Raw genomic sequence first — 14,801 nt, forward strand, 5'->3', positions numbered from 1 at the left:
ACCATTTTGTATTTTTGGGCAAACTATTATACACATAATATACCATTGTTAGTCCAAGCAGATCACAACCAAATACCATCCAGATCAGTGATTTTTTGGGGAATTAATGATTAGCAAGTAAATTGGAAAAGAAGAGAGGTAATTTTGAGATTTGTTTTTAGCCAGTACTCTTGATCGACAGGGATTAGTTGTCTCAGGAATCACTAGTATTTGCATTGGTGGATGTGTACTCTATTAACACACAGTGCATTGTATTTCAAGTCTAGTAACCTCATTGTTCCACAACCATATTCCATTAGTGTGGTTATCAGACTTTCTACTTAATATACAATCAAATGTTGAATTTACTTTGCTCTCATTGTAAACTAAATCACTGCTCAGAATCTGTATTTGCATGCGGTCACTTTCTACATAAAATCCTGCATGACTCTCTTCCCCTCCTCAATTGAAGGTGACTCATGCTGGAGACAAATGTACAGTTACCACTTCCTTGCCCTAGGGATCTTACGAACCTAAATAACAAACGATGGAAGCCAACTCAGCTGCGTAAGCCAGGAGAGCATGACAACTGAGCTAAACTTCTAAAGGATCGAGGGATTAAGGGATATGGGGATAGGGCGGATAAATGGAATTAGGTTAAAAGATCAGCCATGATCTTATTAAATGGCGGGGCAGGCTCAAGGGGCTGAATGGCCTACTCCTGCTCCTACGTCTTATGATCTAAACTGTTTATCTGACATCCACATGCACACACACCCTGCCTAGAACATGATTAGAAATAGGCATTCTGGCATTTCACCTCCCTTGCCCAGAGATATTGAGGCCAATTTTGTTGGCAGCAGTTGCTGGTTGCTGAGATGAACTTACTCAACACCAATCAGGAATCTGTGATGATCTTCCTCCTCTATATGGCTCTGTACCACAACAATCAGCGCATTTACCAATTGAGCCAATTAGGGTATATGCCACAGGAGCCCAGACTCCTATTACCTTCTTTAATACCCCCTTGTTGCCTTCTCCTTCACCTTCTGTTTGCATCATTTATTCTCAAGCACATTGATGCTTTTTGCTTCAACCACAGCTTCCAGCAGTGAGTTCCACAATCTCATCACCCTCAACTTGAAGAAATTCCTCTTAAACTCCCTATTGGATGTACGGTATTACTAGCTATTTTAAACATATGCCCTCTCATTTTGGATCATCAATAAGTGGAAACAGCCCATTAACGTTCACCTTATCAAATCATTTCACAACCCTAAAAACCTCTTTCAGGTAAAGTTGGCGTTCAGTGGGTAAAAAATTAACTGAACCTGTTGGGTAACTTTGTTTAGCAATGCAGAAAACAAAGAAAGTCCTTTTATTCTTGTTGTAGGATTTTGGCAGTTGTAAAAATAAGAGTGAACCACAACTGACACTCGGCAGCCAAAGGGACACATAGCAAGAACCAGAAATAAATCAAGACAAAAGTATTATAGATTAAAATTAATTAGCAAACATTTTATAGTTAACTAACCAATTTTATCTTATTCTTGTAAATAACTTCCTTGTTGTCTCTCTGGTATTGTTCCATTCTTCTTTTAGTATTCTCCAAATCCACATTGTTGGTCATATTATAAACTGTAAAAATATTTTGGCACACAGTAAATATGGCAACAAAAAAAAACTCACAAGTTAACTCATTATTGTGATTTCAACATGTTATAAGGATTTCTGGAAGAAAGAAGGACAGAATTCAATCGTGAAGATATGAAACGTGTTTTAATATTTGAAAATAATAGAATACGAAAAGCACTCTATTATTTTAAAGTGCTTCCTAAAAGTTACATATCGCTGTTCACCATTAGGACATAGGAATAGGATATTCAAATATATTCTTAGTTGAATACTATAACATTAAACTATCAATGATCATATTTATCATATTTATTTTGTTTTTCGGTGTTCAACCAAAATCCACTTTTGCTTCAGATTCCAGACATTCTGTCGTTACTAGTTCAACTTTACAAATATGTCGGCTATTAGAATTTTGTACACAGGTGGCAAAGCAATTTTGTTAAGAACTTGTGCCGTTATAGAAGCTGAGTTATGGTCAATTGACTTTGGAGCAAGCCAAAATCCACATTATAATAAGGAGTGTTAGAAAGAGAGCCCCACATCTGTCTTCAGCTGCATGACATTCAAATGTGGAATCTGGAAGCTTATTTGTCAAAAATAAATATATAAAACAACCCAGACATGTCTGAGAGTTTTGCACTTCTGGCTGGAGACCTGCAGTCCTGAAATCAGAATTCTCATCTGGAATGTGTGAATAACTTATTTGGTCTGGTTTTGCACTATTAGGTTGGGTTTACTGGCTGTGCACAGTGTGTAAATTAGCAAAGCTATCAAAATCCCTTCAGATGCCACTTTGACAAATACATTTTGAGGCCTAAAAGGGTGAAAAATAATTGGACGCGCTGAATTTATATTGAAAAAAAGTGGATGAGGAGGAGGAAAGCACTCTAAGTGCTTCGGGACGCTACCCCGTGTGAAGGGTGCTATCTAAATGCAATTTGTTGTTGTTGCTGGAAGTGGGGCATGGCGGGGAAATGTGTTTAAAAGCTTCAAAATAATGGGCTGTAGAGATCCCATTCAAACAAGAGGACACAATGAGCTCAAGTCTAGTATTGTAAACAGGCAGTATACTTTTATCTGCTTCCAGGACAAATCTTCAGCATTACTGACCAGCTCAAATATTTTGCTTAGCTTGTTTTAGCTTTCAAAAACTGATCAAATTTTGCACGTATTTTGGACTTACCAATATCCTCCACCTCTTCAAGAAAGTCATTGTATTCACAGAGACTGGGAAAGTCTTCTTCTCTTTTGTTGTATCTGTATGGTCAATGGGAGCAAAGTCATTCAACACTTTTTACAAAAAAGCTTTTCTTAATATATAAATCTTATAGATTATAAAAACAAGATCTTTATCTTTAAGTACAATGTGACGAACAATATTCCATTGTTGATTTCATTCATCAAGAAATCAGGATCTGTAAAAGAGCTTTTCAATTCATTTCAAATTCTACTCAATGTGTTGAGGAAATGCCAGCAAGTTAATTTCAGGAACCTACCAGATAGGTGAACAATGGTGACCAAAGGTCTTATGTCAGGAATACCCTTCATCAACTTTTCAGAATATCAATATTGATGTCTGGAAAGGATATTGTTTGAGTCATTACCTTGAAGTGATTGGCTCTTTGGAGGATGTCAGCTGATCTACTCTGAGCTGGGAAGGTAAATTAGTAGCATTTGCAAGTCTAAGTAGATGAACATCCAAATCTCCAAGTCTAATCACAACCACAAAATGCTAGACCAGGCAATAAGGATACCCTATTTCCTTCGTTCTCTGTCATGGGGAAGCACCAAAAAAGCTTGCAATGGGACCTTGATTATCCACCAGAATAGTCGGGACCCCCATGATGGATAATTGAAATTAGCTAAATCAATCCATACCAACTTCAAACAGAGGGCAAACCTCCCCTTTGCTTGGAATGGGTTCTGTGCAGCGCGAGACCCGGGGGCAATGGGGCAATGGTTTAATCATTCCCAGGTTCCGTTGAATCAGGATGTGATTATTATTACCTTTGACAGCTACGTGAGAGCAGTCATTTTTCACTCACAAACAGCTGCCTGGCATTCTACATGCACATTTACGCTGATTTTATTTACATGTTATTTACAAGACACAAAAAAATTAAAAGAGGATAATCAAGCATCCAGTGCAACATATTTCAAATAGTTTTTTTGTTAGGGATTGAAGATATTTACTTCTTAAGTATAATAGATTTTAAATAGCAAATAACTATAATTTTAGGCTTGGTAATCATTCAGCAAAAGCATAATAGGAAAATTAATCTGGACATTGGAGCATATTTTAAGGGCAGAAAGGAACGGCATTGTCAAGCATAGAAAATATCCCTTTATACAGATGGGTGAATAGGTCCTCATTCTTGAAGGAAACACAATGGCCGACAATAGATTTTCATCTTAAAGCTTCAATATTTTTACTTCGACTTCAGGTAAGTAAAATTTAAGTAAAACTATTGAAGCTTTAAGATGAAAAACTAATTAAGAGCTAAGATTCAGACAGGACCAGAATGATATTTTAATACATTTACTGAAAATGGAGCATTTAAAAACAACTTGCCTTTATATAGCACCCTTTAAGTAGACTAACGTCATGTGTTGACCTCACAGATGGTCGGAGTCCATTACTTACCCGTACGTGCAGCTTGAACGAGGTAGTGCTATGTTGAAGCATGTTACAATGGGGTTCTCCTTGGAATTTTCACGCTCAGTAAAATCTGTGTTATATTTACCACAACAAGACTTCCCAGTACCTTAGAGCAATGCTGTTATTGGTACCAAATGCTACCATGCACATCAATAAAATAAACCATGACAACTGTTTTCAATTTTTAAAGTGGTAAACTCTCAAAATGTTGTTTCTACCAGGAGCTCAGTCAGAATCTACTTTGAAGGCTTGGCTGTAAGAACTTAAACTGTTAGTATAAATATGTACAATAGTTACTCTATTACAAGAAACACATCCATTTGTATCGCAGGAACATTTACTCGACATTTTACAATAGAGTATTTATGATTCAATACGGCCTCCAGTGCTTTAGCTACAGATCTGCACACTGGAGCCCTCCACGGGCTCAAATCTCAAGCCGAGACCCAGCCTCTGATCAGTTACTTCAGCCTGTCTGCTGCTTAATATTGACTGCTAGCCAGATCCAGCCACATTGCAGAATAAATTTTTACCGTTAAATGGAATGTGAATTCAGAACTACTGTACGTTGCACACAGTTGAAAAGCCTTCTTTTCGCCTGCTTTTCATCTTGAAGAAAATCAAGCAATCGCTCTGGCTAATCTAATGTTTCTGGATCCCAATTAAACAGGTTTGAATGTGTGTGTTGCTGGTGTTTTTTAAGTACTGTATTCCTAAATCACATGGCTTCACTAATTAATGCTTTAATAAAGACATTCAAAAGCATTTATTCAAACAGAGTGGAGTGGCTGATTTGATTTTCTCAACCCCATCTAGGCCCCCGGATTTATGCAACACTCCCCAACGGAGAGGGTGGCCAAATGCCTGCTCTCAGGCCTGTACCAGTGTGCTCTGTAACTGGCTGTACAAAAACAACCCACAATCACAAGCTTTCCAATTTTCTCTCCCTGTGGGAAAACACCCGATCTGTGCATGTTGCCTCCACCTGACAGCTGGCTGCGGATGAGAACTCTCCATATGGGGAATTGTGCAGAAGAAATTACATTGCCACTCCACAGTTGTCAAGCGCTTTGAGGAGTTCTTTTATGTGAACGGTCCTGCATAAGTGCAAGCTCTTGTTTATGATGGGCCACTGTAAAGATCGAGACATTTGCTTGGAGGAATTCCTAAAGTAAACCTGTTAAATACTGGAAGGCTATTTAAACGTTGCGTAATTCTGTTCTCCACCGCTACGAACTTCTCCATTCACAGTCTTCCTCAGTAAATTAAGAAAAAAATGATTTCCTGCAGTAATTGCTATGTAATCTAAGATTTAAAACAAAGAAATAATTCAGGGAAGATGCTTTCTGAGGAGGAGTCAGTGTACAGAGTGGCTAAGCAAGGTAAAAATATTTTTTGTACATGGTTGCAAGTTCTTTCCTGGCTGGATATTCTATCTCAATTGTGAATTAATAATAATAATAATAATCCTTGCATTTGATATAGCGCTTTTCACGTCGGGAGGACGTCCCAAAGCGCTTCACAGAACACACTGTAAAGTGAATTGACTGTATATTTGTGGGCAAACGCGGCAGCCAATTGCGCACAGCAATGTCCCACAAACAGTCGTAGATTGAAAATGACCAATTTATTATTGTTTTTGGTTTTGGAGGGATTATTATTAGGCTCTGTGTGGAGTAAGGAAACTTGCCCAAGGTTTCGCCCTGTCTGGAATTGAACTCAGGTCTCTAATAGGGTTATGTCCTGAGCTGAATTTCAAACATCACGCCTGTCCCATTGCTAAGATCATTATCTTTCACCTCCATAACATTGCCTGCATATGCCCTTACCTCACTCACCCCATCACTGCTGCTATATTCAGCCATGCTTCCAACAGCTTTTCAATTGACGTTTCTAATGCTGTTCTCACCAAGTCTCTAGCTCCATTACAATAATAATCCTTGCATTTGATATAGCACATAATCATGTTGAGATGTCTCAAAGTACTTCACAGAATATAATGTAAAGTGGATTGACTGTGCATTGTGTGGGAGAATTCTCCAGAAACTTCAATTGATCCAATTCAACTGCAGTTCAAGTTCTCTCCTGCACAAGGCTCTGCACACACAATACCCCCAGCCTTATTATGCTTGGTTGGTTCTCAGTATCTCACAGGATCCAATTTAAAATCCTGGTCTTCAAATCCTTCCACCCATATCTCAACTCCCAAATTTTGCTATCTTATTCAGTCTACATTTTAGTCTATACCCTCTACCCTTCCAAATCTGGTCTATTGTTTTCACCTCACTCCCTTCATTCCTCCAATGATTGGTTGGTGAACCTTCATGCCCTTGTCCTCTGGAACACTTCCAAAACCACTTTGCCTTGCAATCCTCTTTCCCTGCCTTCAAAAGCTTCCTTAAAAAAAATCTCTTGGTTAACATCTCTTATTTCCCTGCTCACAGTCCACCCCTATATTTCTCAAGTGCTTTGAGACCTCCCTTTACGTAAAAGACACTATATAAATAGAAGCTGTTGTTGTAAGAATGATTCTCAAAGAACAAATAGCAGCCAGTGATCCATTAAAGAAACTAATTAAACTGAAGTTATTGCAGACTATTGTTTCCTTAATGTTCACCCAGAATGAAACCAACTTCAGTTTGTTTCCTCTGTTATATGGGTATTGTGAAGTAGATTTTTAAGGAGGTTTCACTCCACTGCACACTCAACACAAATAATATTGCTTACACTTTCAGCACTTTCTTGCGAATCTCTACTTCCTTGTCCACTGTTGGATCCTCAAAGAGCTGCACTCGGAAGTTGCTCTTTCGGAGTGGTGTGTTACACTCCTGACAGTTTCCAGAGCCTCGAACAAACAGCAGTTCCACACAACTTTCGCAACTGTTTGAAAAAAAATTAAAGGTTTTCATTATTTTAAAGAATACAAAAAACCCAAATAAATTTATTTCGCAACAGAAAAGATGCAGATCCATGGCATGTCATTGTGCCTATTCTGCATAAAATCTGCAACGAATTTAGAAACTTATTAAAATTGTTGTCATATACATATATACTGAACCCTCTCCAAGAGATGGACTTCAGTAATTAAGCAACAAAAATGACATTTTTGATGTTTTCTTCTGATAGAGAGATCAAGATAAACCATATTACCAGAGATTGTGATAGAATATGAAAATCGATAGCAGTGTATACTGCATTAAACAGCTGAGAAGTTGTGTCAAGGCAGCTCAATTCAGGTGTCCACTTTGTTCTTGTAAAGGAGCCACAGTAGTTCATAGCTCTTAGAGGGCTGTGTTGCTGCTTTACTCCACTTGGGGTTGTCTGCAAGCCACTTCAGTGGTTCACCTCATCCTCCCATTACCAATGTCAGCAGGAGCTGATGCATTGTACCACATACAACACAAGGCAGCCCTTAGAAATCACAGTGTTAGAAACGAACACTTTGTTTAGCTTCATCTAAAATGTGAATTTATCTCAAGAGAAGAGTATACTTATTTTAGAGGAACTTAGAGCGGAACCAAAATTTCTCGCTTTTTTCTCATCATTTTTATTTGGGAGCGAATTGGAATGAAAGTATTGAGTTCATTTTGTGTCAGTAGAGAAGAAAATACACACACCGCAGGGCTATTTCGCCAGTATTTACTACTGGATGTTATTTTCTTAATGTTTATATTCAATTCTTCAATTCTGACTTTGGTCTCTGCCTCTCTTCCTTTAAATAAACAAGTACTTAAGATGGCAGTGAATTTAAACAGAACCACCAGCAGCATTCAACAGACCTCAGGGAACTGTGCTAACATTAGATAATGCTGTTCAATGTTTGTTTTGTGTGTTTTTCTTCCTCGATTTGCACAGAAAATTATCTTGAACCTTCCCCCTCCTGAGAATGTTCGAAACTGGCTCAATTGTCTAACTTGGTCAGCCTGCTACTATTATTACCGGGATCAGAGTCCTGTTTCCAGACATGTTCTGGTATATATGAAGCCATGTTCGAAATAATTAATGAGGATTGCAAGAGATACAAAATAACAAATCAGTGTGTTGGTTTCATTTCAAGTATGATTTTCACAACCTTTGTATTTATTTAGGGGTTATTTAGATATTCAAAGTTCCCTGACACACTGTGCAATTCATGGAGCAGCCCAGGTCTTATAGTGAGTAAATGCATCCGGAGGCGGGGTGCGGGGGGTCGGGTGCGCGCGGAGAGGAAAGAGAAAAGATGTACTGAAAAATGATCATTAAATCTTTTATGTGAATTCTAATAGGGGTAAAGGATTTCTGCAAGCAAACTACAAAACAGTTCAACAAAGGGGCTCAGATGGCATCATAAAGCAAAACATAGGAAGTTTAATTTTGGCATCTAAACCCAAAACTGAATTTTGCTGTTTAATAATAATAATAATAATAATAATCCTTGCATTTGATATAGCGCTTTTCACGTCGGGAGGACGTCCCAAAGCGCTTCACAGAACACACTGTAAAGTGAATTGACTGTATATTTGTGGGCGAACGCGGCAGCCAATTGCGCACAGCAATGTCCCACAAACAGTCATATGGATTGAAAATGACCAATTTATTATTGGTTTTTTTTTTTTGGAGGGATTATTATTAGGCTCTGTGTGGAGTAAGGAAACTTGCCCAAGGTTTCGCCCTCTGCCTGGAATTGATCTCAGGTCTCTCACTTACAAAGCGAGTGCTCTAACCACTGAGCCACAGGACTCCACATGTTTGAAATGTTTGATATTTCATTGACAGGTGCACTCTTTATTGTTGATGTCTCACATGCATGAATTGTCTAACGGTTAAGACACTGGATTCGGTTTCCGATGAGGTATATGTGTAGTGCCTTAGATTATTATTATTATCCTTGCATTTGATGTAGCACCTTATCACATCATTGAAACATCTGAAAGCGCTTCACAGAATATATTATAAAGTGAATTGACTGTATATTTTGTCAGCAAAACACGGCAGCCAATCGCACACAGTAGGTTAATTCACGAAGAGCTTATGAAGACAGTGCTGAATTTACCAGTTTTATTCATAACAAGGTTGCAAGATAATTAATCAGTGATATTTTATGGAAGGAAGGCTTCACTTACAAACCTACAATCTTCTGATACAGGCAGGAAGGTTGCAGTACAACTGATCTCAACCAGGCTTGCCAGTTGGGGAGGGGAAACATTCAAGTTTTAATTTTAAAACATTCTCCTCTTTCTGTGTTTCACCTAAATTGGGCTCTTTATAAACTTTATTTTGAAACTTGCCTTCCACACAATTGTTGCAATGTTGCAGAATTTTCTGCTTTCTGCTGAACAAACAGGAATTGTAATGGAGCTATCATAATAATTGCAGTGACTAAGTATTTTCTGATCTCCTTTCCTGACAGACTTTTTCTTTCCATAGGATTCTCATTTCACCCACAAATTATAGTCAGTTCACTTCACAGCATATTCTGTGAAGGGCTCTGAGACATCTCGAACACATGATTAGATGCTATATCAAATGCAAGGATTATTATTATTACTACTACTATACGTTACCTTGCCTGCAGTCAGAGCTTCAAAACTGCTTGGCACCATCGAGTCTAAACCCTAATTCTGAGCTAGGGAAGGGAAACGAGAATCAGCCACAGGTCAAGCACCCTATCATGATCCAGTAACTTCTGCGAGAAAGTATGCGTGTGTGTACGTTGGGTGAGAACAGGATTGTATCCAGCTGTGACGTTCTCCAGGGTTGAACACCAAACCAACATCTACTATCTGGGCTGACGCATGAAAGATCTGCCAGTGGGCAAGTAAAAATCATGGAACCGTATCCCAGAAGCAACTCAGCACTTTCAGAAAAGAGGCGAAAACTTGGAAGGAAAACAAAAAAAAAGCATAACCGGTTTTGAAAAGATTCCTCTTGTGAGCTAAATGGTTTGGATTCTGTTTAAAAAAAGTTACACTTAACTGCTGCTTAAAACTCAAAACTACAAAGTTTTGTTTACACAAGTGTTCTATGGAATCACATTGATTTCATACACGTAACATATCAACATCAACTCCCTGAAGTGTTGAATAAAGGAATTTGTTTTACTATCACATGCCTCATTCCTGAAATTCACAAGCATTTAAAAACAGTTCTCCACTGAACTTCTGCTTAAACTATGGTCACAAAGGCACACCCTTTTCTATTATTCTAAAAAACCTTTTTTGTAGAAAAAAACAATTTTACCAACGAAAGCATCAAAGGAATTGGAGTATTTAACAATGTCAAAAAGGTAACATTTACCTTTTTAATCAAAATATAATCGACCAATTTTTCTTAATTGATGGGAACTGGCTAAAACAGTGGATCCATAATATAGAAATGCTTTGCAAGTTTAAAAACATTTCCAGAAAAACAAATTATGACATACAATCACACACTAATCAGGAACACGAGGAGGCCATTGAGACCATCACCATTTTACCACCATCTACCGTGCATGTTCTATCCCATTCTATTCTCCACCTTTCCTCCAAATCACGTATTTTATCTCATATATTTTATAGAAAAATACATTGGTCAATTTGCACAATGGAAAAGATGTTAAGTGAATAACTAATTTATTTGAAGGATTATTGGGTAGGACACAAAAAGAAATTCCCCTCTGTTTTTGGATAGTACGCTGGCATTTTTAAAAGGCCATCAAAAGAGGCAGATCTGAAGATGGCACTCCAACTGTGCAATGCTGCCTGAGTGTCTGCACTGGAATGTCAATGTAGATTATGATACCAAGTCCCAGTGGAGGGGCTTGAACCCATAACCTTGAGGATAGGGTACTACCAACTAAGCCAAGATGACACCTTTCCAGCAACAATAGCTTTTAACAATGACAAGAATAATCTCAAATGTAATACAGAAAATCACTATGACCTCCAGCATAACAACAAGTTACATTTATATAGTGCCTTTCATGTTGGGAGGATGCCCCAAGGAGCTGGACAACAACAACTCGCATTTATGTAGTGCCCCTCACAGGGTAGCATCCCAGAGCACTCGACAATGGTAGAGCACGACATCGAGTCGGGGGGAGTGGGAGGTTGGAATCAAGAGGGGTGGAGGGCAAGGAAGTTGGAGGTGAAGAGCATAACCGAAGGCAATGGCAAATTAACTATACTTCCTAGTCACATAAAAACTGAGGAAAGATAGTCCAGGCAGGGAATTTGAGACCGTCTCTCCAAATTGGTCCAAATTTTTTGGAATAGCATACCATAATACATAAAATGCAACAAGTACTCTGAACAGTTCTTTTCTTCTCCTATTTAACATCAAACTCAAACAAAGTAGAATTTTAAACACACCTGCAGCCTGCAGAGCACTTCCATGCAAATATTAGATCATGTGATGCTACTATGCTGCAGTTCCTTGGCTTGCTGAAACCATTTTCCTAAAAGTTAACTAAATTTAAAAGTAAATTGGATGTTTTCACTAATGTGTAACTTCCATCAAGATTTGCAGGATTAATCAGACGCACGTTTGGCAAATTAATGTCAGCTAAAATAGAATACATTTCCTAGTCACATAAAGACTGTGGAAATACAATCCAGGCAGGAAATGTGGGACTGTCTCTCCAAATTGGACCAAATTGTTTGGAATAGTATATGCATTTAAACTTAAGTCTACATGCATCTACAAGTGCTCCTCTCACAACAATTTAAAATAAACTTTGTTTTAGGTAACCAACATACTGATTTTTACTGGTTCATATAAACAATTGGCTTCAAACCATAACAAGAGTGTAATTTTATTAGAGCAATTCTTGAATAAAAACAGATTGCAATCCATTGAAAGCTTGGCACAATTGATTTTAGAATGAAACGGGTTGTTGTCAGGTTCCAGACAACCATTCAACTGTTCGGTATAAGCCCAGTACATAGCTGTTCTAAAAGACATCAAATGCTATTGTATTCTTATTAACAAAGCAATTGAATCACACAGAATGTACAACACGAAAGCAAGCGATTAGACTCAACTCATCCTTGCCAGTGTTTATAATCCACTTGAGTCTCCACCCATTCCTTACTCCCTCCCATACCATTCTATCACCCTCTCCCTCACGTGTATATTTAGCTTCTTCTTAAATGCATCTGTACGCTAATTCAACCACATCTTTGGGTAGTGAGATCCACATCCTCACTAACCTCTGCATGGAGTAGTTCTTCCTAAATTGTCTTCTAGGTGCCCCTGGTCGCCGTTATACTTGTGATCCCTGGTTAGGGGCTCGCCAACAAGTGAGAGCAGCAGCAGCAGCAACAACAACAACAAATTACATTGATGCAGCACTCTTCTCGTCGGTTGGACCTGCCGAGGCGCTGAAAGCAGCGAATTCATTGAACCCCTTTCCGAACTATCTCCGAGTCCAACTCACCGACGCCCCTTCCCCGCCTGCGACTTGCGCTGCCGCCCTCGCCTACGAAACGCACAAGTGGCGACCGCTTTCCAGTGAAGCCCGTGAAGCCATTAACTTGAAAGGTGCTGAAACTCAGGATTATTATTATCAATTATCATCATCATCATCATCCCACATGGGTTGCCTGTTTCCTCTGTGGGTTGCAAGGTCAGGGAGGAACAATAATAATAATAATATAATATAATAATAATATATTTACAGATATTTACTGGAAAAAAATAAATGTGTGAACCATTATGAACCTGAATATTGAAATACTGTGCGTGTAGAAGATAGATAGATAGATAGATAGATAGATAGATAGATAGATAGATAGATAGATAGATAGATAGATAGATAGATAGATAGATAGATAGATAGATAGATAGATAGATAGATAGATAGATAGATAGATAGATAGATAGATAGATAGATAGATAGATAGATAGATAGATAGATAGATAGATAGATAGATAGATAGATAGATAGATAGATAGATAGATAGATAGATAGATAGATAGATAATAGATAGATAGATAGATAGATAGATAGATAGATAGATAGATAGATAGATAGATAGATAGATAGATAGATAGATAGATAGATAGATAGATAGATAGATAGATAGATAGATAGATAGATAGATAGATAGATAGATAGATAGATAGATAGATAGATAGATAGATAGATAGTGGTGATGGCGGGGGGGGGGGGGGGGGGGTGTGAGGGGGGGTGTAAAGACAGACTCACAGCGTGTGGCCGCACACATTGACCATCAGTTTGAGCGAGGGGTTGCGATATTTGGTGGTCTTACACCTCGGACAGCCCTGGTCATCATCCATCTTCCCCCTTCTCCCCCTCCCTCCCGCCCACACTTCACTGCACTGCACTTCACTTCGGCGCCTTGGAAACGGTGCAACGTTCACAAAGCTCCGCCCGCAACTCGCGGCGACATCCGAAAGGGCCGGGGGGGCGGGGCCGGCGGGGGGGCGGGGCCTGAGGGGCGGGGCCCGTGGGGGGGGGGGGGGAAGACAATCGCCGCGGACCGGCCCCCCTGAGCAGCGACGTCACCACACACACACACACACACACACACCACCCACGTGGGCGGGTTGGGCGGGTTCGCGCCCAAATTGGGCGGGTTTGTGTTGTGCTGGGCGTGGGGATGGGGGTGGGAAAAAAAAACTACTTTGGGCGGGTGCCAAATTTCTACGTTTTTCATTTAATACCTGTAATACGTTTCCACCGCACCCACACCCCCACCCCACCGCCCACCCTCTCTTCTCGCACAGTTTCACACTCACCGAGACCTAAATCCACGTATAATATTGGGCTACTCTTCGGGCTCACATTGGGTTGACCTTTTGGGAGGTCCTCCCGACGCGAAAAGGCGCTCTACAGACGTAATGTTGTTGCGGTTGACTTTGGGCCACAAGACATGCTTTAATTTCTGGCAACCTCGCTCAAAATACGGGTACTTGCTAACCCGAATACTCTCCTGTGGGTGAGGTGTCTCTCCTCAACAAAGGTTACGAGGACCGGTGGCATAAGCTTTGGTCTCTACGCCCTTGAGTTTAGAAGGTCGAGGGGGTGATCCGACCGAGGTTTCTAAAATGATTGAAGGGATTCGACGGGGTAGATACCGAGAAACTATTTCCTCTGGTTGGGAGAGGAATCCAGAACGTGATCTTACAGTTAGAGCTGTGTCATTTAGGAGTGAAATCAGGAGACAGTTTTTTTTACCCAAAGGGCAGTGGAAATCTGGAACTCTCCCACCCACCGCCTCCCAAAAGATCCAATTCTGGTTCCATTCCCATTTCAAGACTGAGGTGGATAGATATTTGTTAGGTCAGGATATTAAGGGATAAGGGCCAAGGGCTGGTAATTGGACTTGAGGCACAGATCAGCCATGATCTTATAGAATGGTGTACAGGCTCGAGGGGCTACTCCTGTTTCTATGTTTCTATCAAATACAAAGTTTATTATTATCATCGCTGAAAAAAGTGATGCACCTTTGCTGCAATCATTGTTCTTTTTATGTGTTTTTTTTTCATCTTTAGAAACGGTCAGCTGAACAAACATGCAAGCAGATTACAGAGCCCGTGTGTA

The 14,801-nt window shown here is 39.5% G+C and overlaps 1 protein-coding gene across 1 annotated transcript in view; it reads right to left on the minus strand.

The window, feature by feature from the left end:
- The window catches only part of mnat1 (MNAT1 component of CDK activating kinase), a 44,450-nt gene extending 30,890 nt beyond the window's left edge, over positions 1–13,560 (minus strand). The window contains exons 1-4 of the mRNA XM_042338268.1: positions 13,443–13,560; positions 7,001–7,153; positions 2,798–2,871; positions 1,514–1,617 (exon numbers count right to left, since the gene is read on the minus strand). Of these exons, the coding sequence (XP_042194202.1) occupies positions 1,514–1,617; positions 2,798–2,871; positions 7,001–7,153; positions 13,443–13,534 (423 nt within the window). The 5' untranslated portion in view covers positions 13,535–13,560. The remainder of the gene's footprint in view (positions 1–1,513; positions 1,618–2,797; positions 2,872–7,000; positions 7,154–13,442) is intronic.
- Positions 13,561–14,801: the final 1,241 nt, after the last annotated feature.

Source organism: Callorhinchus milii, unplaced genomic scaffold (genome assembly GCF_018977255.1).
Source record: "Callorhinchus milii isolate IMCB2004 unplaced genomic scaffold, IMCB_Cmil_1.0 Scaffold9, whole genome shotgun sequence".
NCBI classification, from domain to species: Eukaryota; Metazoa; Chordata; class Chondrichthyes; order Chimaeriformes; family Callorhinchidae; genus Callorhinchus; species Callorhinchus milii.